The 24,882-nt window shown below is 49.8% G+C and overlaps 1 protein-coding gene and 2 long non-coding RNA genes across 3 annotated transcripts; 2 read left to right on the top strand and 1 right to left on the bottom strand.

The window, feature by feature from the left end:
- The first annotated feature begins 1,179 nt into the window (after window positions 1-1,179).
- LOC144299950 (uncharacterized) lies at window positions 1,180-12,332 on the top strand. The gene is made up of 4 exons (XR_013366600.1): window positions 1,180-1,356; window positions 2,070-2,136; window positions 9,438-9,592; window positions 12,192-12,332. It is a non-coding gene; the product is annotated as an uncharacterized LOC144299950 (long non-coding RNA).
- Window positions 4,093-17,413, bottom strand: HSPB8 (heat shock protein family B (small) member 8). The gene is made up of 3 exons (XM_077875852.1): window positions 16,794-17,413; window positions 10,569-10,632; window positions 4,093-5,096 (listed from the first exon to the last, which is right to left on the bottom strand). Exons 1-3 carry the CDS (start codon window positions 17,158-17,160, stop codon window positions 4,937-4,939), a joined length of 591 nt encoding a protein of 196 aa, XP_077731978.1. The 5' UTR covers window positions 17,161-17,413; the 3' UTR covers window positions 4,093-4,936.
- On the top strand, window positions 12,596-17,364 carry LOC144299951 (uncharacterized). Its single transcript, XR_013366601.1, has 3 exons — window positions 12,596-13,158; window positions 13,701-13,836; window positions 14,279-17,364. It is a non-coding gene; the product is annotated as an uncharacterized LOC144299951 (long non-coding RNA).
- Window positions 17,414-24,882: the final 7,469 nt, after the last annotated feature.

Genomic DNA, 24,882 nt, shown 5'->3' with positions numbered 1-24,882 from the left:
CTCCAGTGTCTAGTGCTGTACTGATACAGGGTAGGCTGGGCAGGGCAGAGTAATATTCAAATCTTTGACAACTGGGAGGCCCAGGGCACTGACTATTCAGAATAGCCACTGGTCCAAAGGCAGCTGCCTATTCTCAGAGGGACTGGCAGGGCAGGGAAGGTATCTATATTTTAGAATGTAACTTTTATTATTATTCAGTCATGGCCAGGCTGAACGACCAAGAGAGATGTTTGCTATTCAAAGAATAGCCTGTAGGGGCACCTACCTGGGTGGCTCAGTGGTTGAGCATCTACCTTTGGCTCAGGTCGTGATCCCGGGTCCTGGGCTCGAGTCCTGCATCAAGCTCCCCATAGGGAGCCTGCTTCTCCCTCTGCCTGTGTCTCTGCCTCCCTCTATGTGTCTCTCATGAGTAAATGAATAAAATCTTAAAAAAAAAAAAAAAAAAAAAAGAAAAAGAAAAAATAGTGTTATACTCACAGCTCCCAAGAGGAGAGGGCTTGCCACACCAGAGTCAGTTTAGAGGCAGACGGAATAGGCGGAAATATGAACAAGGAGCTTTTACTGTGGTTTCTGCAAGAATGAACAGGTGAGGCAGAGTAGGCAGGCTTAGGTTTGGCTTGTTTGAATAATTTCAGCCAGCGTTGGGGCGCAGGGGCTGTCTCCTGGCATCTGGCACCTTACCTTGGATGATCAGGGCCGGTGGATAGTGGCTTGGAGAGTTAAGAGTGTGATGAAGAATGTGGTTGAAGTGTGGGCTCTGGATTGGTTGATTTTCCCATGAAAAGTGTGCCTGCAGGTGAGTCCTTTACTGTGTGGAGGAATTAGCCAAGCTGGAGAGGGGTGGTCCCTCCAGAGTCAGCAAGCCCTCAGGTGATCAAAGCATCAGAATAAAAAGACATGCTTAATACAGGCCAGGACAATGGGGTCACCTTGGAGGCTCAGGCGGTGTTATTTATCAAGTGACAAACACTGAAGTATTTCAATATTTGGACACCTGGAGTCCCGTACCTGTGCATGCAATTGAACTGATGAAAGGCAAGAAAGGCACTTGGTAATACACCGTGAATTGCTGAATTGGGGGCACTAAGCCTGGAGTCCTCCCCCCATCCCGTGTATCTCAGTTATCCCTGGAGAATGGCCATAGCTGTTGCACGTGGCTACCTTCCCCTTTCCCTCAGGAGCCTCCCAGGTAGCTCGTATCTGCTTGCACCCAGGAGGCCTGGAGCTGGGAGTCTGGTGCATTGACCCTGCTGCAGTCGGGGTGACTCAGCCAACCCTCAGCAACCAGGCAGCAGATCTCACAGCCGGCCTTGAGCCTCCCACCCCTTCTGACAACTCCCGGGCTCAGGACAATGGGTGAGAAGGGACCTCCTGGCAGCCCCACACCCTGCCAGTTCCAGGTGTTGGCTCATTTAAGAGACAGTATTGATTTTCACATTATGATGCATAACTTGTGAGGCATGGGGTGGGGGTGAGGGGGTGGGGGCGGAGGGAGAAGCCAGCCGCTGATTCCCGGAATTTATTTCGAGACACATTAATTTGTTTCTTCCCTTCAAGGTCAAATCAAGGCATCTCCATACATCACCATTGGCAGCTGCTGGCTGGCAGGCAGTTGGGAGGGGGCAGAGGTGGGCTGCGAATAAGACTTTCTGGGGAGCTGGGTCAAGGGAATGGGGTGGGGGGAGCAGGTCCCCGGCACCCCATGTTCCAGCATCATCAAGGAAGTGAGGGTTTAGGAATAATACCCTCTCATGTGGCTGGAGATCTACAAAGGGCCTGGAGCCCTCTATTTTGACGACAAGGCTGTGTTTAAGCTGGAAGCTCCCAGAACTGAAAGGAGCCAGGTTTCTGGGGTTTGAGATCATGCATTTGGCCTAATTTTCCAGGGTGACCCACACTCACCATTCATTCGCTCAGTACATATTTATTCCTTGATGTGCCAAACATTGCACTTGGCACAGAAGACACAGAGGGTGGGTTCGCTGCCCTTCGTGCTCGGGGGCTCACCATGCATAAGCCCAGAAGTGGCAAACATGGCAATAGTGGCTTTGTTTTGCTCCCTCTCGCAGCTACCCTCACAGTGTATAGACACGGATCTGACTCCCAGTACGACACATCATACGTGGTGGGTGCTCGGTAAGTATTTGTTGAACAAACATCACATGAGTAGGGATTTCTCCCTTTGACTTGAATGATTCCTCCTCCCACCCTTGAAAGCAGGCAGTCAAGGTCAGTTGGGTTTTTATGATTGTTATTTCTTCTGCTGCACAGATGCCCACGGTGTTATATGGTGTGCTGTGTGGGGACAAGGGTAAGCCAGAGAGGGCTCTGGCCACTCTGGGGGAGTCTGAGCTGAGACCCTAAAGATTTAGCCAGCGAAGAGGGTCAGAGAGTAATCGTGGAGAGAGAGAACAGTGTATCAAAAGTTCTGGTAGCAAGAGAAAACTTGTCTGGTTGGAGAAACAGGGGGGAAGGTAGGTGGGGCAAGAGGGTGAAGGTGGGGGGTTAAGGTAGGGTGGAGAGAGTTAGCCGGACGACAGATCCCATAATGTCTCGCATGTCTCACAAAGAAGCTTGTACTCAGTCCTTCCAACAGTGGGGAACCATAAAAGGATGTTAAAAGGGACATACCTTTAATGAGGGCTCATGTGTTTTCTACTGCCGATGAGGCCCCTCCCAACCCTACCCTTCCTTGCTCTCATCTTCAAGTCTGACAGGAGCACCCTCATCCCTCTCTGATAAACCATCATCCCTACCCGCACACCTCTGCAAAGCCCCAACTTGAAACACCATCTCTCTTTTCTTCCCACAAGGTGGACAAACTCCCTGAAGCCACCCTTAGATTTTCTTTGTTGAGAGAATGGCAGAGCAAGGTCCTATTTCATAGTAAGTCTGGAGTCCGATAGCCTGGGCCCCTTGCTTACCAGGTGTGTGATTTAGGGCAGCGCCCTTAACCCTTCTGGGCCTCTGTTTCCTTATCTGTAAAGTAGAGATGAGAGTTGAACATACCTCCTAGAATTGCTGAGCAATGGAGCTGTGTGGACACATGAAGCCCTAACGTGGTGTCTGATACACACGAGGGAGTAAAGTGAGGGACAGGCCTGCTTTTATCTACCTGCTTGTGTAGGTAGGTCAGTGAGCTCCTATGGCCAGAAACTGTGGCTCATTGTTCACTCTATCCTTGGCTCAGGACCCAGCAGGTAGGTGTTCAGGAAATATTCATTGATTTCTGCTATCATTTGGGGGTTTAGAGATGCCCTTGAAGATTTCTTTGCAGCCCAGAAACAAATATCCAGGTTCAAGCCCTGCCATTATCCTGTGACTTACCAAAGTCGCTGAGCATCAGCCTCCTTTTTTTTTTTTTAAGAATTTATTTATTTATTTATTTATTTATTTATTTATTTATTTATGAGAGAGAGAGAGAGAGAGAGGCAGAGACACAGGCAGAGGGAGAAGCAGGCTCCATGCAGGGAGCCAGACGTGGGACTTGATCCCGGGTCTCCAGGATCATGCCCTGGGCCAAAGGCGGCGCTAAACCGCTGAGCCACCTGGGCTGCCCAGCATCGGCCTTCTTCATTGTAAAATGAAAGTCTACTTCCTAGGTTGTCATGGGGGAAAAATGGGATTGGCTCCAGGGATAGAACATGTGGCCCTGTTTTGGTCAATGAGATAAAAGGGGAAGTCTTCCAAGAGCTTCTGGAAAAGATCTTGCTCACTGATAAAAGAGAAAGCCAGATGAGATGACTTTTTTTTTTTTTTTTTTTTTAAACTCCTGCCTTCTCTTCCTGTACATTGTCATAGGAAGATGAGATGATTGGAGCTGCTGCAGCCATCTTGCAAACAGGAGGACGGATCTAGACTTGTCAGAGATGGCAGAGGAAAAAGATCTCTGGGCTTTGGTGGCATATGAACTGAATAAATAACTCGGAAATCACTCATCTCTAAACTTGTAAAGTTAGACAATAGATGTTTAGGTCACTTAACCCACTCTTTGTTGGGCATCACTATTTGTGGCCACAAGCACTCCTAATTGATACTGTGTCTCTAAGTGGTATAGCATTTAGCATTCCTCATCAAAAGAAGCACACAGGCTAAGAACATCAGCTCCTTTATTAGTATTATTTACTGTTATTCCCCCCCTAAACAACAGCACAATTCAAATAACAATGACACACACATCCCGCTCATATACATAATACCACTAGCCTGCCTGCCAGCCTGTCTGGCCTTTGCTTGGTTCCTGGCGGAGCTGTTTGGAGACAGCCCCCTCTGTAAAAATCCCAAATTGGACATAGGAGGCACAAGAAAGGGGGGACTTTAGCCAGAGAATAAATGGGCATCCAGAGTCCTCAGGGAGTGCCAACTTGGGGACATGCTATATAAATGCTTGGATGAAGAGCAGAAGGCACTATTTTCATGTGGCTGTTGAGTAAATCCCATATATGGGGATGTAAGACCTATCTATAACCCTTTGCAGGCCAGGGCTGCTGAAACACAGCAGGGTGAGCTCTAGGCTCCAACCACCAAACCATGGGGCAGGCATGGAAAGTAGGAGCCCAGAACAGGAAACTGGGTGACAGGGAGGTCCCCAGAGAAGAGCAATCCTTGCATTTGCTGCAAAAGGAAGATACAGTGTGAAATGTTATGTCCCCTTTTATCTGTTTTGCAGCTATAGAATGTGCAACATTTTCATTATGATAGAAAAGGTAAAGAAAAAAATCTCCCAGCATTTTGGCCTAATGCAACTGAGCATGACCTGCCAATTGCGCCATCCTGTGGAAAAACCTAGAACTACACTATCCAGGGACTGGTCAGTCCACCCCCACCCCTAACATTTTAGTCACACTAAATCTATGAATTCAGCTAAAGTAATGTACTCTGGAATCAGAGAAGCCTTGGGGCTGGGGAGGGAAAAAGATGGGTCGAGACTGGGTTCTCAGGAACAGGTGACTTCCTGGCTGTCTTGGGGAAGCTCATTGTTGAAGTTGCTCTCTCCAAATGGTGAGTAAGGGGGAACCTGGGGAGCTTCGATGATCAGCAGGCCTTCTGGGGAAAGTGAGGCAAATACTGTCACAGGATCCACCTCTGCGGGAAGCCTAGGAGAAGCACAAGATATTATCCATGTGTTATTATTATTATTATTATTATTATTATTAAAGATTTTATTTATTTGAGAGAGAGTGAGAGGGAGAGAGCATGAGCTAGGTGAGGGGCAGTGGGAGAAGCAGACTCCCTGCTGAGCAGGGAGCCCGACGCCAGGCTCTGTCCTGGGACCCTGGGATCATGACCTGAGTGGAAGGTAGCCACTTAAGTGACTGAGCCCCCAGGTGTCCTCATGCATTATTTTTAATATAGCTTAAACATCCTTTTGTTCATTTGGAAGAAAATAGTTTTGACATGAGTTCAGGTTCTGAGGGCATCCACCGCTGGGTCTGAATCCCAGCTCTGCCCCTCGCTAACTGTGTGATCTTGGGAAGGTCACTCAATTGCTCTGAGTTTATGTCCTCATCTGCCAATGGTGGTAGCAGTATAAACGTGTGTAGTAATTTGAAGTGAGACAGAGTCTGAACAGGCTTTGCAAACAGTAAAATGGTGGTTCCAACAGTAATTTAAAAGATCGCCATGGCCCAGATGTCTGGTCTTTGGTTGAGGTCTCTACCCACATCTGCCCAGCTGTGGGCGGAAATGGCCAATACTACCGTCCTGTAATAGAACATAGGTAAGATGCTACAGCAGGTAACATGTTCTCATTTGCCATGTGTCTGCTTAACGTGCTTTACTACACAAGGCATCACTGGCAAATTAACGACAGAACAGGCTGGCCACATGGGAACATTCTCTTACGTTTAGGATGAGCCTTGATTTGGGTCACAGCTGAAGTACCCTTAACAGGTCATAATTGCTTTTTCCCCCAAACACATTTATAGGAAATGACCTGGCCAGAACTGTATAAAGAGCCCAGAACAGCTAATAGGTAGGAATGAATATGCCCATTGCAGAGAACATTTAGCAAAGGCTTGGGGTAATCAAGTGGCAGGCTCAATGAGTGAGAGCCTCAAAGGGATTTCGGAATCCAACTCTGGTTCCAGTTCTGAAGCTATTTTTTATGAGTTTTTGATTGTTTTGGGTGAATGAGACAATCTGGGACCTGGCTCCTTCCACTAACTACCGGAATTGTGAGAACATGTTCATGGCTTCATTTGGATGCCATTATTAATAAAGATTATGAAAACTAGGACCTTCTGAGCACTTTCTATGTGCCAGGTACTTCCCGTGTGTATCATTTCATTTAATCGTTAACAATAATCCCACCAGGCAAGTTCTGTTACCGTCCCAATTTACAGACAAGGAAATTGAGGTCAGAGAGGTGAAGTGATTTGCCCAAAGTCACACTGCTGGTAAGAGGCAGATGGGAATGGAATTGGAATCTTGGTCTCCAAACTTAGAGTAGCTGATCATGATGTTCTAATGCCTCCCCTGGTACCAGACTTTTTGGGAAAAAAGGGAATGCCAGAAGGGTCAATCAGCACAGATCTTTCCACTGGTCCAGGATGGCCTGGCTGTTAGAATTGCAGAAGTTTTGATGAAAGGACCAAGCAATGAGGCAAACCCATTCCTGGCCAGGGCAGGATCCTTCCTGAAAGGGGGTGGGGAGTTTCTGCTGTGAGTAGCAACATGTAGCCACATGAGCAGTATCTACCCAGGAGACTTACAGAGCCACAGAGATTAATGAGGGACCCGCTGGGAAGGAGGGAGGAGAAAGAGGGAGCTTGGGCAGATGCCAAGTCAAACTTCTGAAGCACAGAGGAGGCCTAAAGTCTGGACCTCCCTCCCACTGCTGGGGATGGGCCGACTCTGTTTAACTATTTGTAGGCTAACTGGTAGCACACCTGGTACGATGGGGCAGGGCAGCTGTGAGCCAGAGCATGGCCTTTGCAGGCAGGCAGACTTGAGTTCAAATTCTGATTCTTCCTGACTGTGTGACCTTGGGCTTGTGACCTAGCCTCTCTGAACCTATCTCCTTATAGGAAAAGTGGGTTAACGATGTTCACCTCTTAAGGTAGTGCAAGAATTACACAGGATAATGAGAGAAAAAGGCTTGGCTCGACACCTGACATACAGTAAGTGCTCAATAAGTGTTAGCTTCAACATCGTTACTGCAGTCATGACTATTCAAGTGGGCACCCTGGTGGCTGTGTATATTTTAGCACAAGTGGTCGTATCACTGAACCATAAAATGCCAGAACCCAAAAGAATCTCCTTGATTGTTCAGGACAGTGCTCTCATATTACACCTAGGGAAACTGAGGTCCAGAGATGGGAATAGACTTGTTCAAGGTCTCTTACCAGATGACCTGTACATTGAACCTCCATGGTAGGAAGATTATTCCTCTTCCATTCTCTTTGAATCCTTCCATTTGCATCCAAAGGAACATCTCAACTAAGTGTTAACATGACTTTAACACCTTTAGCCTCTATCCCTTGCTATTTTCTGTTTTTAACAAAGAGAGGGCTGATCTAAGGCTCGGATCCTTTTAAGCAGGCAATGCTATCTATTTAACTGCATTTTTCTTTCATTGGATTTGTTTTATGATTGCCCTCTTCAGCGAACATTTTAGCAAAGGGAATTTAACTTTCTCAAAAGTGATCTAATCAGAAAGAAAAGAAATCTGAAGCAAATAATAATATGGGAATATAAGCATATAAGGCAAAAAGTAGTTGAAGATGGTCTGTGAATGACCGCAATATGGTCTCCCCTATCCAGGTAGGAAGGCCATGACCTTTGAAAGTGGGGAGACCTGTGTTCAAATCCCAGATCTGGCTCATGACTAGCTGGGTGACCTTTGTGAAATTCCAAAATCCCATTAAACTTCAGTTTTTTCATCCACAAGGTGGGCTTAATAATACCCACTTTATAGGATTCTTTTAAAAGTGGAATAATATTAAACTAACCCCTTCTTTAAACCTAACTCCCTCTTCACATGGCTCTTGACACACTGCAGGTGTCAGTAAATGGCAGAACAGATATCTGGGAAGATGTGGAGCAAGGAGCTAAAGTTCGCTTTGGCTCTGAACATCTTCCATGGATGATTTCCTGCATCCCCTGCTTCCTGTCCTCTCATCCAAGTTGGGTGTGGAAAGGCCCCATCCACACACAAGTCTTGCCCTGCCCCCAACCTGATCAGCAAATTCCAAGATCTCTCCTGCTCCCCCTCATCCGGTCAAAATGGTGCCTTTCACATGGGGTTGGATGTGTTGGCAAGAATTTCCTAGCCGTGACAAAGGCAAACAGCTGTAGCATCCTGCCTGGGAGGAAATCTCCAAGGGTCTCAGTCTGGCTGAAGGAACTTCCCTGTCCTCTGATGACTAGAGTTTTTCCTGGGAGAGGGAATGGAGCCTCCTGAGTGTGGGCCAGGGCCATCCTTGGTGTCTAGAGTCTGGGCAGAGCCAGGGCATCCCAGGAGGTCCCAGCTGCTCTCATGTGACTCCAGCCTTGCAGAATTTTTAAATAACATTAGTCCCCACGGACTGAATGCTGAGTCTGGACCCCATGCTAAATGCTTTACACACATCCTCTCATTTGCCATCCCAACTCTGTCCACGAGGGAATCTGGGGACAGAAGCTCAGAGCAGTTGTTCCAAGGTATCTACTTTCTTTACCAAGGAACCAGGACTCCCTACACCCAGAGAAGCTTCAAAATACTTAGCAACTGGCACAACTAGACAATGACCAGCCAGAATGGATGGAAACATGCCATAAGTGATGGAGGAGGGTGCTGGGGACCCCTTGCTGTTGGAATGTGGGAAGGTTCAGAGGGTCCTGGGGACAGGATCGGGATGCTGGGCTGGCAAGGGAGGGCACTTGGGGGTGCTCACGACAATGGCTAGTCTAATACTGTAACAAGTAGCTCAGCTAAGCTGCTGGACCCCAGCTGTGCCTTGAGCAGCTTTAGGCATTTCTATCTAGTCAAGTCACCCCAGCAAGCTGCTTTCCCAGAGGCCTCAGAGATGGGGAAATCCACATTTCATAAAGATGATTAACCCCCTGACTTCTTTCCATCTCCTTCCACAGTGCTGTCCTGCCTGTGACTCCATCCTGAGACCTTATTTGAGTCTCTTCAAAGAAACAGCTCCCCCTGCATTTTTCCCCCTGTCCCTCTCAGCAGCCTTTGATCTGGCTGCTGTTGGGGGGGGTGGGGGGAGGTGGGGTGTTGGGGATGGCAGGCGAGCCAGCAAGCATGAAGACAGCCGTTTGCCTTATGAGGAAGCGTCTATGAGGTTCTAAGGACTCCAGAGGCGCTGGGTGGGTCAGTAATGGGCACAGGGCAGGAGAGAGAGGACTGCAGAATCCCAAAGCTGAAAGAGGCCTCAGGATTCAAGCCAGCACACTCTCTTCCAGCCCCAGGAAATTTTCTTTTTTCTTTTTTTTTTGGCCAGGGCTAGAGGTGGAGTAAAGTGCTCAACAACATGGATAAAGGGAACAACAAACTGCCACTTGTGGGGACCTACTGTGTGCTGGTGGCTGTGCCATGATTTCATTCCATTCCCAGCTGGTGGCTCTGGAATCACCAGCCACCCCATCCCTTTTACAGGTGAGCAAAGGGCATCCCTTGCTCCAGGCGTGAGCACTGAACTCAGAGTTCAGGGATTGGTTTGGGGCTGTCCTAAATTCGAATTCTCAGGACTCTGGGCAGGTCTCTTCACCTCTGGGAACCTCTGGGGTAGTTTCCCCATCATACAAGGAGGGTATGATGATTAAATGCATGGCCTGGGACAAGACTTTGGAGCTAGAGTATGTGCAATGGAGAGCTGCTGGGTAGAGGGTGCGTCTGGGAAGAGGTGTCTGTTAGCTCCTTGCTGTGTAGACTTCCTCCCCACAGCTGTTGCCATGAGGGCCCCTGTGTGGCTTTGATTCACTGGCCCGGCCTGGTGGTTTTCCTGCTGCTGGCATGGTTCCCCCAGGCCCAGCCCTGCCCGCACCTCTCAGCCAAAATTGCCCCCCATGCATCCCAAAGTCTCAGCCTCCAGAACCCTCCCAGTGGGCAACAGCAATGCCATGATCCCTTCTGGCTTCATTCCTGTGGACACTCTAGGGAAGGCGCACACTGTCCCGGTGGTGGGCCCCTTGGGTCCCCCCTTGCAAGCAAGCTTCACAAGATTCTTCTGGGCATTTGGGCATCAGGGGAGAGTCTTTCCTGATGGTGATGGGGATCCTGCCCAGGCGGACCACACGCATAGGAGAGTGGCCTGGTTTTCATGGAATCACAGACAAGTCATTTTGCCTCTCGGACTCTTCATTTACAAAGTGGTGGCATTGTTAATTCCCACCTCACAGGGCACTGAGCAGGTGTGACAGCATAATTTATGCCCCCCCCCCTTTCTGGGACCCAATGGCAGGTTTGCTGTGACACTTTTGTCCCCTTTAGGTGGGAGGGTTCAATTCTCTCCCCTGGGGCTTATCTTGGAAGAGAGAGAGATGCCCAAGAGGGAGACACTCCAGATCTTGGGTCCCAGGCACTACTCACTCAGTCACCCCCACCCTGGAACCCACACCACCAGGTTACTTACTGGATTTTCTTTGTGAAATTCTTGGAAACGATGCCACCTTCTTGTTGCTTCTCTTCGTGTTTGCCTAGAAGGGAGAAGAATGCCACATGTAAGAATATATGTCCCATAAACTGAATCACATGTTGCACCGTATCTTCTAAGCCTTGCACCTTCACCCCTTCCTCCTAGCCAGCCACAAGAACCCAGAGGCTAGCATCCCAGGAGGCATGGTAGGAAAGAAGTGGGGTCACGTACCGAGTGTTGGTTTGCCACCCAGTGGGCTTTACAACTCACAGGGCCTTTGCTAGCTCTGAAGGTGGGCATCTTTCCCCCTTGCCTACTGATGGGGGAACTGAGGCACAGTCACCACCAGGCCTGGCTGTGAACCAGCTCCCCCTGAATCTACACCAAGTACTGGGGTCTCATGCCTCTCTTTCTGTTCCAGCTTGCAATTAGCTCTTTGAGCCACATTATCCATACTTACAACGGATGAATTGCCTGGAAATAATGCTTCAATCTGCTAAATTAAAAACAAAAACAAAAACAAAAAACAACAAGACCCAGAGTCTCCAAAGGGAGCTCTCCTTAAGAAATGGCACATTAGATACCACAGATTTGAAATTCCACCTGCCCTGCCTTCTACAGGGTGACAGGGGAAGGCAGTTTTTTCTTCCTCAGGAATGAAAAGATAAGATTACAAGGGTTGGGCCCAAACCAGCTATCACCTTGCAATTTATATAGCAACCTTTTAAAAAAAATTTTATTTATTTATTCATGAGAGACACAGAGAGAGGCAGAGACACAGGCAGAGGGAGAAGCAGGCTCCATGCAGGGAGCCCGACGTGGGACTTGATCCTGGGACTCCAGGATCAGGCCTTGGGCTGAAGACAGACCTCAACCACTGAGCCACCCAAGCGTCCCTATATAGCAACTTCTGAGCCTTTTGGCTGCTCCTTTTTTTTAAATGGAGAGAACCTCTAATTTCTCTCTCTCTCTTTTTTAAAGTTTTTATTTATTTATTTGAGATAGATAGAATAGGAGCCTGATAAGGGGCTTGATCCCAAGACCCTGAAATCATGACCTGAGCTGAAGGCAGCTGCTAAACTGACTGAGCCACCCAGGCGCCCCTCTAATTTCTCTTTAAATAAGCCAGAGTAGTGCCCAGTAGAGGCTTCCAGCTCCTATCTTTATTTGTTCATCTGTGGGGCCACATTCCCTGGCCAAGAACCCTCATGTGTCCAGGGACACTCTTCTGAGAAGCTTTGGAATCCAGACTGTAAATAACCTTGTGGGATTTTTTGCAGCCCAGGTTTATTAAAAAACTGACAATTAATAGGTGATTCCATTATTAATTGCTTTTTAAATTATTAATAATTGCTTTATTCATGACTGTTCTGATATTAATACATGTATTATTCTAGAAAAATGTAGAAAATAAATAAATAAATGATCGAAACCACCCATAATCCTATCACCCCAGTAAAACCACATTTTTATATATGTTCCAGACTTTTCTTTCTATGTTACTTAGGCACACATAAATGTTACATAGTATAGATGTATATGACGTATTTTAGCAAATGGGATCCTATGTTATGCTCAAAACTGTTATGTCTTGCTAACACATTATAATTATTTTTCCAGGGATGCCTGGGTGGCTCAGAGCATCAGCATCAGCCTTTGGCTCAGAACGTGGTCCTGGAGACCCGAGATCGAGTCCTATGTTGGGCTCCCTGCATGGAGCCTGCTTCTCCCTCTAGTTCTCTGACTCTCTCTCTGTGTCTCTCATGAATAAATAAATAAAATCTTAAAAAAATTATCTTTCCATGTTACACCAAATATTCTTCCACAATGTGATTTTTTAATGGTTGCACAGCATTCTGCTATAGGGATACCTAAGTTCATTTGCCAATCCCTGGCTTTTGGGCACTGCAGGGGGTATCTGACCTTGGAAAGAACCTCACTGCACCGAATATTCTTACAGCTGGATCTTGCATCCAGCCTGATGACATCCTTAGGATAAATTCTAAATTCTAGAATGCCTGAGCCTTGATCTGTGATGCTATACTGCCCTTACGAAAGGCTGCATCAGTGTATTCTCTTACGGGCTGAGCAGAAGGGGGTTCAGGGATAGGAATTCGTTTTTGAACCACAGTGTCTGGTTACCCAGAACACACAATGATGTGAAGGTGCTGCTGCTGGGAGAGTTGATTTGGACCTGCCAAGTCCATGTACCAATTGTCAAGCTCTAACCCAGGCCTGTGGCCAGGGGAGCACTGTCTGTTCCCTGACACCCTCCCCACGGCTTGGGCCTCCAGAGGCCTGCTTCCTCTGGGGACTGGCCAGTGCCTCTGACTCAGCCCTTTTGCACACTTGGTGTCCTGAGAATAGTAAACAATGATGATGATCGAAAGAATAGCAATAACAGACTCTTATATAGCGCTTACTTGGTGTCAGCCACTGTCCCAACCCCTTACTATGGCTACTTTAATTTTCACAACCTTAGAAGTCAGGGACTTTCGTGATTACCCTTTTGTGGATGGGGAATGGAAGTTCAGAGAGGTTAAGTGATAAGCCCAAGGTCACACAGCTTGGAAGTGCCAGAGCAGAGGTATGTAGGTTTTGGACTTTAGTCCCTGCTCTAACATTTGTGAGCACATCTCTACTCTTCTCTGAGCCTCAGTTTAGTCTTCTCTCTATAATAGGGTGACAACTGCTTCCTAATTATTGGGTTGCTGAGCAAATGAGCATGAGTCACAGAATTGTTTTCTAAGTTGTAAAAATGCTGTGTGAAGGCGATGGTTTGTGGCTTATTTTGATGTTCGGATAAAGGACTGACTGCTGAAAGGACTAAGCTGTCCTATCCTTGCCCTGAAAATAGGGTACTGGGGTTAGGGAGGGGAGGATCTCTGAGCAGGCGCAGCTCCAAGATTTTCATAAAGAGGAGCCTGGTTGAAAATGGATGTTGCTACCGGAGGCTCATCGTGAAGCTTAATTTGCATATAATTTGAATATCTATTTATTGGGGCAGCTTAAGGATTATGAGTGATTTTTTAATTTCTTATTTTGCTTTCCCATCTACATTTTCTACTGTGGAAATATTTTATTTTTGTAAACAGAAAAAAGTAATTATGATTCTGTTTTTTTAAAAAGAACTCATCCAGAGGCCAGAGCAAGCCAGAGGCCCCTCACTGCTACTATTTTTTCAGCATGCCTCAGAGAAATGTAGGTGCCAAGAAGCAGGCATCAGCACTTCGGGGAAAGCCATTGGCCCAGCTAAAGAAAGAAGGTGCTGTTTCCAGGGGAGGCAGAGGCCCTGGGATTAAGGAGAAGGGGTGGGAATAAGGCCTCTGGGTTTTCCAGTTCCTTCTTGGCTGGGACCTAGCCCAGTGGCCCATGAAGAGAACATTTCTTGGCTGGTGGCTGCAGGGTGGGAATTGGGGTGTATAAGGCATCATGGAAAGCATCTAGTCTAGCATTTTCCAAATACTTCCTTGGAACTGGACACTCAAATGTGGTCAGATAAGACAGGGCTGCCTCCAGAGATCCACAAACTACTTTAGTAAATTCAAAGCTCTGATAAGGCCTGCAGTGAGGAGACCTATTGATCATTTTGTTTCCTCTGGTACCTTTTGAAATTCCAGACTGCCTATCCTGCATTTCTTAGATGCCTATTGATATCTTAAAATGTACCATTTGGCAAATACTGATTTAGTTCAACTCTTCCTAAGACCAACAGCAAAACTGAGGGCCAAGGGGTGGCAGGATTTGTCCAAAGCCGCATAATCTGAAGAAAACTCAGCCATCCTGACTCGGAACTGTCTAAGCAGGCCTGGCTTTGAATTGCAATGTGCCATGGAGGATCTCGGGGGTCTTGGGTGAGTTACTCTCTCTAAGCCTCAACTTTCTCACTTGTAAAGTGGGTATCACAAATCTACCCATATCTCCTTGAAAGTCCATGTCAGGAACCAGGGAGTCAACATACAGAGGCATTTAGCACAGTGCCCGGCACCAAGTGCTTGAGACAGAACAGGTCTGTCGTTATGTGATGCAGGGTGAAAAACTGGATCTGATTTTAAATGGAACCCCAACATCAATGTGATTTCTTGAATCCATTTTCTGAGAGTCTCTGTATGTACTCTCGGGGGATTTGGATTCTGTCAAAGCTGAGGTAGCTACGTGCACACCTAGGAGGCATTTTACAACCTAAAAAGGCTTCGTCTATCTCACTTAAGTGCTCAATGACCCCATTTTAGAAATATGGAAACCGAGGCTCCATGACTCACTCAAAGCCTCTTGCGGAGCCACTGGATTTGTAAGGTACACTCAGCTGGTGTCTCAGCCTGGAGCTGCCACAGCCCAGTTATTAAGAAGCACCCAGAAAGGAGAACGGAGGAAATATCCTCCAGGAGACCACGGGGCATGGGAACCCCCCGACCTGGGGTGGAAATCTCTGGAATCCTAGTTAAAACAAAGAATTTCTGATTAAAACAGAATTTCTGTTTACAGAGTGCCAGGTGGACACTATTATTAGACCCATTTTATAGTCTCTCTGCACTTACTATCAGAGATTGTCTGTGTGTATTTTTAATATTCTCTACAGACTTGCAGGGCCAATCATCATGCTCCCCATTTTGCAGAGAAGGACACTGAGGCTCAGAGTATTGAGAAGACTTTCTTGTCCATATCCATCCGGCAGGGTCGGGATCTGAACCCAGGTCTCAAAGAGCATCTACCATTTATGGTTTACTGGGGCCTTACTCTGGGTGCAGCATTTTAGTAACAGCAGCGTCACAGCAAGATGAATACTGATCCCCCTTGCTCCAAGCAGCAGGTCCACACTTGACACACATCGGCTCATGTCATACAACAACGATCTCCATGCAGTGTAGCCACTGGCACCCCGATTTCCAGATAAGGGAACAAAGCACAGAGAGGATAAACAATTTGTACATCCTGCTGGTCAGTGGCAGAGCCAGTTTGAGAACTCCGGCCTGGCTCGGCAGCCAACTCAGGAAGCCCTGGCTACACCCCTCCATCCCCACGCGGCCCCAGCGTGTCTCGTGTGGCCCACCACACCCGGCCCGAGCCTCTGATGTTTATATTTCTGCCCTGAGAGGCTTTGAAACACCCCCTACACGGCGCCCTGCCCTACCGGGCTCGTCTCTGCCCAGCCTGGCTTTGCAATGGCTTTTATTGATTTTCTGGCCTGGAGCCTGCCAGACACTCTTTTTAATGGAGCATTAATTGGGAGGGAAGAGAGAGGAAGCGGATCCCGGCTGCCCGGCTTAATGGGGACTGAGCCTCTGGTCTCCTCTTCTGGGATGTGACCTGGGCCTGGAGTCCTGGGCAGGCCCAGACTCTTCCTGCTGCTGACTCATGGTGTGACCCGGGCCAAGTCCTGCTTGGGCCTCGGCCTCCTCAGCTGTAGAATGGGAGTAGAGGGCCCGCGTCTCAGGGCTGGAGTGAGGGGGGATTATTTGGTGGCAAGAATATAAGAGTCTTAGCCCAGTTCTTGGTACCTAGCAGGCGCTCAGTAAATCATCAAATTGCTTCTGGCCTTCCAGTTCCCAAGACAGCCTGGGGTAGAATCCAGGAGGCTATGGGCAAGTTACTTTAAGCCTTCTGTGCCTCAGTTTCCTCATCTGTAAAAAGAGACAAACAGGCCCCACCTCCTCCAGTTGTTCGAACTGAGATGCTACAGGTAAAGCGCATAGCAGAGAGTAAGTGTTCAACCAAGCTTACCAGTCAGTGTCGTTAGAGTGACAGTCATGCCTCAGTTTCCTTATCTGGGACAGGGGAGGTGTGCCTCTTGAAACCTGTGCTGATTCTTAGCTCTATCATGCCACAGCATTAAACACACCCTTCTAGACTGTGCTGTGACACCAGGGTGCCAAGGGCCCTATCTCTTCTTTGCCTGTGAATTTCTTCTCTTTTGACTTATGTTTTATATATTTTTTTTTTTCTGTCAAAACGTGTGACGTGGTTTCCATTTCCCTGCCTGTCCTCTGATTGAGACAGCACCCAAAGCCCCCATCAGCTGGGTCAGGTTGAGGCATCTCCTGGAAGCCAGGAGAGGAGTGCTTTTCCATAGATAACTTCTATGGGCTGCATTCCTGAGCCCTGAAGTCACCTGTGTCACACGCTGTCACAGCTCACCCTCTAAGGGAACATTCTCTTGGCTATTCCCGGGGCTGAGGCCTACACCCCTCTCGGGGACCTGTCTCACTCCTGCCCCTCACTCACCGGACACCTCCACGTATCCATCCTTGGTCTTCACCATCAGCTCCTCTGGCTTAAAGCTGTGCACGTTGACACACACTTTCCAGGGCTCCCCGGGGAAGGGTGGGGGACTCCTGCCCTCCGCAGGTACCCCAAACCTGGCTGCGGCCGTGGGCCCCCGGGGCACCATGCCTGACCTCAGGGTCCCAGGCCACCCGGTGGAAAATCGAGGCAGGGCCCAGTTGCGCCATGAGGAAGTCAAGTCGTCGGGGAAGGGGTCCATGCCAAAGTCATCATCCAGCAGGCGGGAGGGCAGGGGCGAGTCTCGGAAGGGGTCGCGGCGCAGGCGGCTCGGGTAGTGGCAGGAGAAGGGCATCTGACCGTCAGCCATGGCTGCGGAGGCTCAGGGACAGGGGCCACCTGCCCAAGGTCACCCAGCGACGTGACACGGGTGCCTGGCCCTCCAAGCTTATGCTTCGGCTTCAGAAAACGCCGGACCATCCACTGCCGAGGACGGAGGGCGCGTACCCGGCTGGGGTCCCAGCCCCGAAGCCCCCGCTCCCGGCGACGCGACGGCCGCAGCCCCGTGGGCAGGCGCCCGAGCCGAGCCGAGCCGAGCCGAGCCGAGCCGAGCCGAGCCCAGGGGCCTCCCGCGCACTGCAGCCCCGCAGAGCAGCCCCGCCCGGCCAGGCTCTCCGCCAGCGCCGCTCGCAGGAGCTCAGGGAGCCCCGGGGACGGAGGCCTAGAAACTTCTCCTGGCTTCTCCGGGCGGGCGGAGAGCCTCCTATTTATTGCTGCCTGGGGCCGGGGGCGGGTTCTGCAAGCGCCTCCTGTCACAGGAGTATTCGGAGGTGATGAACCAGTCCCCGAGAATCCGCGGGGAGCAGCTGGGCTCCCGGGGCGGGCGGGGAGGGCCCGGCGGCCGAGCGCAGCCCGCGGCCCGCCCCGCTCCCCCCCCCCCGCCCCCGCCCCGCTCCCTCCCCGAGCCTCGGCTCCACGCGGGCCGCAAAGGCCCAGACGCTATTAATAACCGCTCCGCCTGCTGAGGCTCGGGTCACCCCAGGCGCGCCTCCCCCCGCCCCCAGCGTGCTGCGTCCTGCCCCCCCCCCCCCGCCCCCCAGGAGCCCAGAGGCCTGGGAGCCCCGTGCACCTGGGCTGCGGTCCCCTCTTAGAGCCCACCCGGGAGCCGCCTTCAGCGTCCCCTGAGAGCAGTAAGGTCATTCCCTTCAGCGGGAAACTGAGCTGTCAGTGTTCCCACCTGTAAAATGGACGTACTGGAGCCACCTCGGGGGTGTGTCACCAGGATCACACGAGGATCACATGCGGGGCCCCTGGGCGGCTCAGTGGGTGAGTGCCTGCCTTTGGCTCAGGTGGTGATCCCCGGGGCCCGGGCTCCCCCCTCTGCTTGGGCTCCCCATGGGAGGCCTGCTTCTCCTTCTGCCTATGTTTCTGCCTCTTCCTGTGTGTGTCATGAGTAAATAAATAAAGTCTTTGAAAAGGTATCGCATGAGGGAATCATCTTTAAACATTTAGCAGACTGACACATACTCAATTTTGAGTTCTCAGTTCCACAAGGCTTGCTACATGCTAGACCCTGTTCTAAGGGCTTTCCAAATATTAACTGGTTCAACCACAACAACCGTCCTGTTGAGGACACTGCCGTGGGAAGTGTTAACCAAGGGTAGCCTCTATTATTAGTAGTCATCCTTGTATTATGACTGTTAATAATGCTAATTATCAGAAAGTGCTGTGCCAGGCAGCCTGTCGGGTCTGGAACTGGAACCCCAGAGAGGACCTTTCTGCTAGATTTCTATGCCCCTCCCACAGAGCTGGGAGAATGAACTCACAGACTGTCCATTGACCTAAGAGCCCCCCTGAGCTTGGGTGCCAGCCTGATCTGTCCCCAGCCACAGGCGGGCAGTTTGGGCGTGCAGCCCTCCCTCTGTGGGCTGCAGGGTCTCAGCCCTGCCTTCCCCGCGGGGTGGGGTGGGGGTGTTAAGGAATTCAGTGAGTCACTGGTTGAGAAATCGGTTTGATGTTAGGCAGTGCCCGCATGAGGCCGTTTGCTAAAAATAATAGTATGGAGAACAACAGCCACCATCGTTTACAGCCTCCTCCTCTGTACCTGCCTCGGTGGGGAGCACGTGGCTGCCACTCTCACGTGAAACCCTCACAACAGCAGTGAGGGGGTTAGCACCACCCCCATTTTGCAGGTGAGGAAACAGAGGTGCAGAGCGTTGCCCCGTGCACAGAGCTATGGGGTGGCAAGGCATGGGGGGGAGCACCCGGGTCCATGCTGAGCCGACTGGTGGAGAACCCCCTCTCCCTCCCCCGCTGGCCGAGAGAGGGAGAGTGAGGTGCCCCCCACTGCCCCTTCCCGAGTGACTGGGTCCCCACTTGACTGGTGAGATCATCGGGCTAGAAGCTTCAGGCTGACGTCATGGCTGGGCACCGCAGCCTCAGCTCTCCCCGTAATTACCGCCGGGCGGGGCGACTGGGTTCGCAGCCCCAGTGGGGAGACGCTGCGCGACACCGAGAGGGAAGCCGGCCCTGCCCGGGACTGGGCTGGGGCCAGCCGGAGGCTTCCGAGTGGGTGGCCGGTCCCCGGTTCGTTTGTGCGTGGATCTGAGTGGGTGGAGCGGCTCGTGTGTTCATGCAGGGACCGGGCCGTGTTCATTTATGGGTGAGTCCTGGAGGACCCTCCCGCTCCTTCCTCTCTAGGCTTCTCCCCACAACCCCACGGAGGCTTCTCATTTCGAGGATGCTTGCAGCACCGAAGCCAGCAGCAGAAGAGGGAGGCTGTGCAGCTAGAAAGCAGAAATAGCAATCATTAGCATTTACCCAGTACTTTCCACGTGCTGGGTTCTGTTCTAAGCCCTTTGAATTTATGTATATTAATTCATGGAATTCCCCCCCTACAACCCTACAAAGAAGGGGCTTTTTTTTTAATCCCCATTTTACTGCCCAGAAGACCGAGGATCCGTGAGATTATGTGACTTGCTCAAGTCTACACATCCGGTTAAGTGGCAGAGCTGGGACTCAGACCTAGGCAGTTTGGCTCTTGACCACTCTGCTGCACTATCTCTCCCCTCCCCCCCCACCCCCGCCTTTTTTTAAAGATTTTATTTATTTATTCATGAGACACACACAGAGAGAGGCAGAGACATAGGCAGAGGGAGAACTGGGCTCCCCATGGGGAGCCCAACATGGGACTTGATCCCCGGACCCCATGATCACGCCCTGAGTCGAAGGCAGATGCTCAACCACTGAGCCACCCAGGTGCCCTGCACTATCTCTTATAATCACAGTCATGACTCACATTTATTGAGCACTGACTGTGTACCAGGCCATGTGCTCAGCTCTTTTTATTCATGACCTCACTGGACCCTCATGGTTCAGAGAGGTGAAGCCACCTGTCACAGGCCACACAGTAGGGACCTGGGAGCCCCCAGTCTCATCCAGTGATCTTTCCACATGCTTGCTGTATGTTGTCCCCGCCCCTGTGCTCGCCCCCAGGTTCTCATCAGTTTTCTGGGTCAGGCCACCCTTCCATTTTGGGAAGCTGAGGAAGGAGGAAGTTGTTCATCCTGTTGCCCCAGCCACCTGGAGAGGAGTCAGTAAACCCTACAGACTGTCATTATCCAGATGAAAATATGGGACCAGGCCCAGGAGAAGACAGAGAGGGGAAGGTGCCTCCAGGTTGGCTCTCCCTGGGAAGGAAAGACTCTGCGGAACCTGTGTGTTGAAGCAACCGTAGACCCCAGGTTCCAGAGCAAGTGTTCTCTTGGCTACCTTCATCCTAGAGCTTTCACATGGGAAGGACCACAGTTAATCCTCAGACAGATAGGCCTGGCGGAAGGTGATATCACCCTGCAGTCTGGGAAACGGGCCCCAGGAAGAAGCAGCAGCAGCCTGAAGTCACACACGTTGGCTGCCCAATTCTGTGCTCTTCCTTTTCATGGCAACCAGACCCCACATTATCTCCTCCCCTAGATATTTCCAGCCCTAACCCTTGCCCAGTATCACACCCCTTTACCTGCAGGTCCAGCCCTAACTCTATGTGGCATGGGGGGTCTGTAGGTGCTGAAGGAGGGGCCTCTGTGATTCCCTCAAAGGCATGGCTTTCTGGACCTCATTTTTGCTTAGTGTTTTCTCTGCAATTCTAGGGGTCTTGTTCCAGGCGTGGAGGCCGAGCCTGGAGGCCTCCTGCATTCACTCAGGCTCCAGGTCCAGGAAGACTCGGGCCAGAGTGCCCTGCATTGGACACCCCTGGAGCCCAGCACCTGTTTCAAACAGGAGGTGCACATGCTCATGTCATTTATTCTTCCCTTTCAGACCCACAACAGGGACAGCACTAGGGGAATTTCCAGCTCACTCAGCTCCGGGAGGGTGGGACCCCCGGGTGTCTTGTTCACATGCAGTATCCCCTGCTCCTAGAAGGGTGCGTGGTGCATCGTAGGAGCTCAGCAGATCTCAGCCGAGCCGATGATGTCACGTTAGCAACCTGCCTCAGAATTGCCCTGCTCATGTGTGTCAGACCCAGTGCACAGTCACAGCATCAGAATATTAACTAAAATTTCCAGAGTACTTAGAAGAGGCCAAGCTAAATGATTTCCAAGTGTGCTGTTTATTTATTCCAGCCCCCCGCCCCCTCCCCGGCCACCGAGAAGTTCACCCTATCATTATCCCCATCTTCCAGATGAAGAAACTGAGGATCAACGTGAGGCCACTGGCTTAGGGCTTCTAAACTCTGCTGTGTGTCAGCCTCAAGCCCAGTGCTCTTTCCTTCGCCAAACACTCCTGCAAAAACAGATGATTAATAAATAAATAAAATAAAATAAACAACCCACATGGTTCCTCCTTATGCAAAACAATGCCTTCACAATCCCACGCAGCTAATGCTTATCCATTGGGCTCTAGCTTCCTCTTACCATTATCTTCAAAATTCTTTCCAGGGATCGTTTCCTCTGACCACCTCCACAGGTAATAATAATTATACCACTTATTTAACCTTTTGTAAGAGTCATATTTTGCACAAATCAATTTCTTTAATCCTACTCCAAACTGCTCTAAGATAGGTATGATTATCCCTGTTCACAGACAACATTGAGGCACAGAGAGCTTCAGAAACTCTCTCAAGCTCACCCTTAAATGAATGTGACACTTTTTTGAGCTGACGCCCCAATCGAGGCAGCCTGGCTCCAGGCCCTGTGCTCCTAGCCTCTACATGATTCTGTGAATAACAACCACCCAAACCACAAAACAGTAATGGTCCCCACCATTATTTGAGACCTCTTATGTGCCAAGCTCTGCTAAATCCCCGATATGCCTTACCTCTCTTCATCCTCATGACAACCCTACGAGGCGGTAGTGTATTGTTAACCTCATTTTAGGATGAAAAGTAAAGGCACAGAGTCAGATCTGTGCTGTTTGATGGCTAAGCCAGTCCTCTTTGCTGCCCAGTGGGCTGTGCCACTGTATGCCTTGTGAGAGCGGGGGCTTTCGAAACCCAGAGGGACCCAACAGATCACAGCTGACCTTTAGGTCACCAGCCCACTTCTCCCTCTACCTTCTTGCTGGGCTCCTTCTCTGGAAACTTCTTTTAGCCCTTCCAGACTTTCCCAGTAGAACAAGTGACACCAGGAACTCATAGCATTTGAGAGCCTAAAGGCTGCCTGGGACAAGCCATCACTGGGTCAGCCAGAGGGATCCTTCTGTGTCACCAGTGTGAAAGCTGCTCAGAGCCAGGGCAGGGGCCAGGGGTCCAATGCGCTCAGTGGGAGCTCCTCTTAGCTGTATGTGTCTCTGGGAGAAGGGAGGCCAGGGGTCAGCTGTGGACAGAGAGGCTCATTCCATCCCCTCCATCCATCTTCAAAGAGGGGTGCCTCCAGCCAAGGGCTCTCAGGGGCCCCTCTACTTACTCCCATGCTTTTATTAGGGCTTCCAAAATCCCGTTTCATAGCCTGAATAATTATTCTGCAGCCTGGTAAATAATATTTCCACTAGCCTGATTTTTAAAGAAGTGACAGTGTTGGCACTTAAAGCTTAAGAAAGACAGTAAGGCCTTGTGGATAAGAACTTGGACAGACCTGGCTGTGCTACTCTGGGTCAGTGGCCTAGCCTCTCTGAACCTCTGCCTTGTCATCTGTTAAAGGGGGATGACAGCAGTACCTATCTCACCGGGTAATTGTCATGGATCGTGAGGTGGGAAATGGTTGTGGAGGTGGGTGTGGGCTAGGTATGTAGGGCCTTGCGGACTGCATTGACAAGCTAGGCTTTGTCTTGGGCACTTTGAGGAACCATTGAACTGTTTGGAGAAAGGAAAAAGGAGTGATGAGATCTGAGTTCTAGGAAAATCACTGACCACTTGTGGAGAGGACACTGGAGGGTAAGACTGTCTTAGGGTCCAGGGAAGATGGCAGCTTGGGTTGTGTTGTTGGCTAAGAAGAGAGAAAGGGTGCATATAATCCATGATCTATTTAAGAAGCAGAAGTATTTTGACTGAGGGATTGGCCTGGAGGAGAGGAAAGGGAACATCGGATGCACGCCCAGTGTTTAGATGTGGGCATCCGGTGGGTGGTGGTGTCCGTCAATGAACATACGCAGAGAAGCGATGTGGGGAGTGGGGAGACTCCCTTCATTATTCATCCATCACATATTTATTAAGTTCTTATGTGCAAAACACTAGCCTAAGGGCTAGAGATGAGACAAAAGTCTCTGTTCTCATGTCTATCAAACAAGTAGTCAAATCAACAATTAAAACAATTTTAGGGGGGCACCTGGATGGCTCAGTGGTTGAGCACCTGCCTTTGGTTCAGGGCATGATCCTGGGGTCCTGAGATGGAGTCCCACATCAGGTTCCCTGCAGGGAGCCTGCTCCTCCCTCTGCCTATGTCTCTGCCTCTCTCTCTCTCTCTGTGTCTCTCATGAATAAATAAATAAAATCTTTGAAAAAAAATTTTTAGAAATTGAGAAGTTTCATGAAGAAAATTAAGGCTCTCAGCTGCCTTTCTGATCTGATTGCCTGCTATCATCACCCCTTACTTGAGTCTTGTGGCCTCCTTTCTATCCTTCGGACAGAAAAGTCACACATATTTCTGCCTGAGGACTTCCCTCCTGCTGTTCCCAATGCCTATGACACTGTTCCCTCAGATCTCTCTGAGACTGGTCTCTTACTTCATTTGTGTCTCTACTTAAATTTCACCTACTCAGAGGAACTTTCTCCAACATTTGATCGACAATCAGCTTCTCTCTCTCTCTTTTTTTAAAGGATTTTATTTATTTATTCATGAGAGACCCAGACAGAGAGAGAGAGAGAGGAAGAGACATAGGGAGAGGGAGAGGCAGGCTCCACGCAGGGAGCCCAATGTAGGACTTGATCCCCGGGCTCCGGGATCACGCCCTGATCCAAAGGCAGATGCTCAACCACAGAGCCACCCAGGCATCCCTACAATCAGCTTCTCTTACATTAGCTGATTTTTCTTCATAACTCCAGTTACTAACTGACATTTATACTTTATGTCTCCGTTATTTTTTGTTACCCGTCTCTTCCATTAGAACGTAAGCTCCTTGGGGGCTGAGGGTGGGAACTTTGGTCTGATTGTTTAAGGCTGTGTCATCAGCATCTAGGACAAATAACTAGCACATAGTTGGGATTTAGTAAAATTCAAGGCACAAGATAGGAAGCAACGTACTTCCTGTTGCCATTGTGGTTGGTCAGAGCCACATAACTAGCTGTGGCCAGTGAGTTGTGTACAGGGAATAAGGTCTGTCACTGTCAGTTCATAGCATGTGAGTAGCCCATGGGAGACCTCAGCTCCACAAAGAGAGGACCCTTAGGTGATTTTTCTTCCTTCTGCACAACATCACTGATGAATAGAATGTCACCACTGGCTCCCAGGGGGAATGGGTGAAAAATGAACCCTTATTCTCTTAAGATTCTGAAATTCAGGATTTGTCCATGGCTCCGTCATAACACAGATGATTCTGATAGCTAGGCTTCCAAATTCTGTCCTTTTGTGGTTGTTGTATTGTTTCAAAGGAAATTCTTCAATGTTATTATCATTCTAATAAACTAGTCTATCTGCTTCTCTGCCCAACGTGCCAGCCTGAA

Source organism: Canis aureus, chromosome 27 (assembly GCF_053574225.1).
Source record: "Canis aureus isolate CA01 chromosome 27, VMU_Caureus_v.1.0, whole genome shotgun sequence".
In the NCBI taxonomy this organism is placed as follows: domain Eukaryota; kingdom Metazoa; phylum Chordata; class Mammalia; order Carnivora; family Canidae; genus Canis; species Canis aureus.
This window is presented reverse-complemented; position numbering and strand designations above follow the sequence as displayed.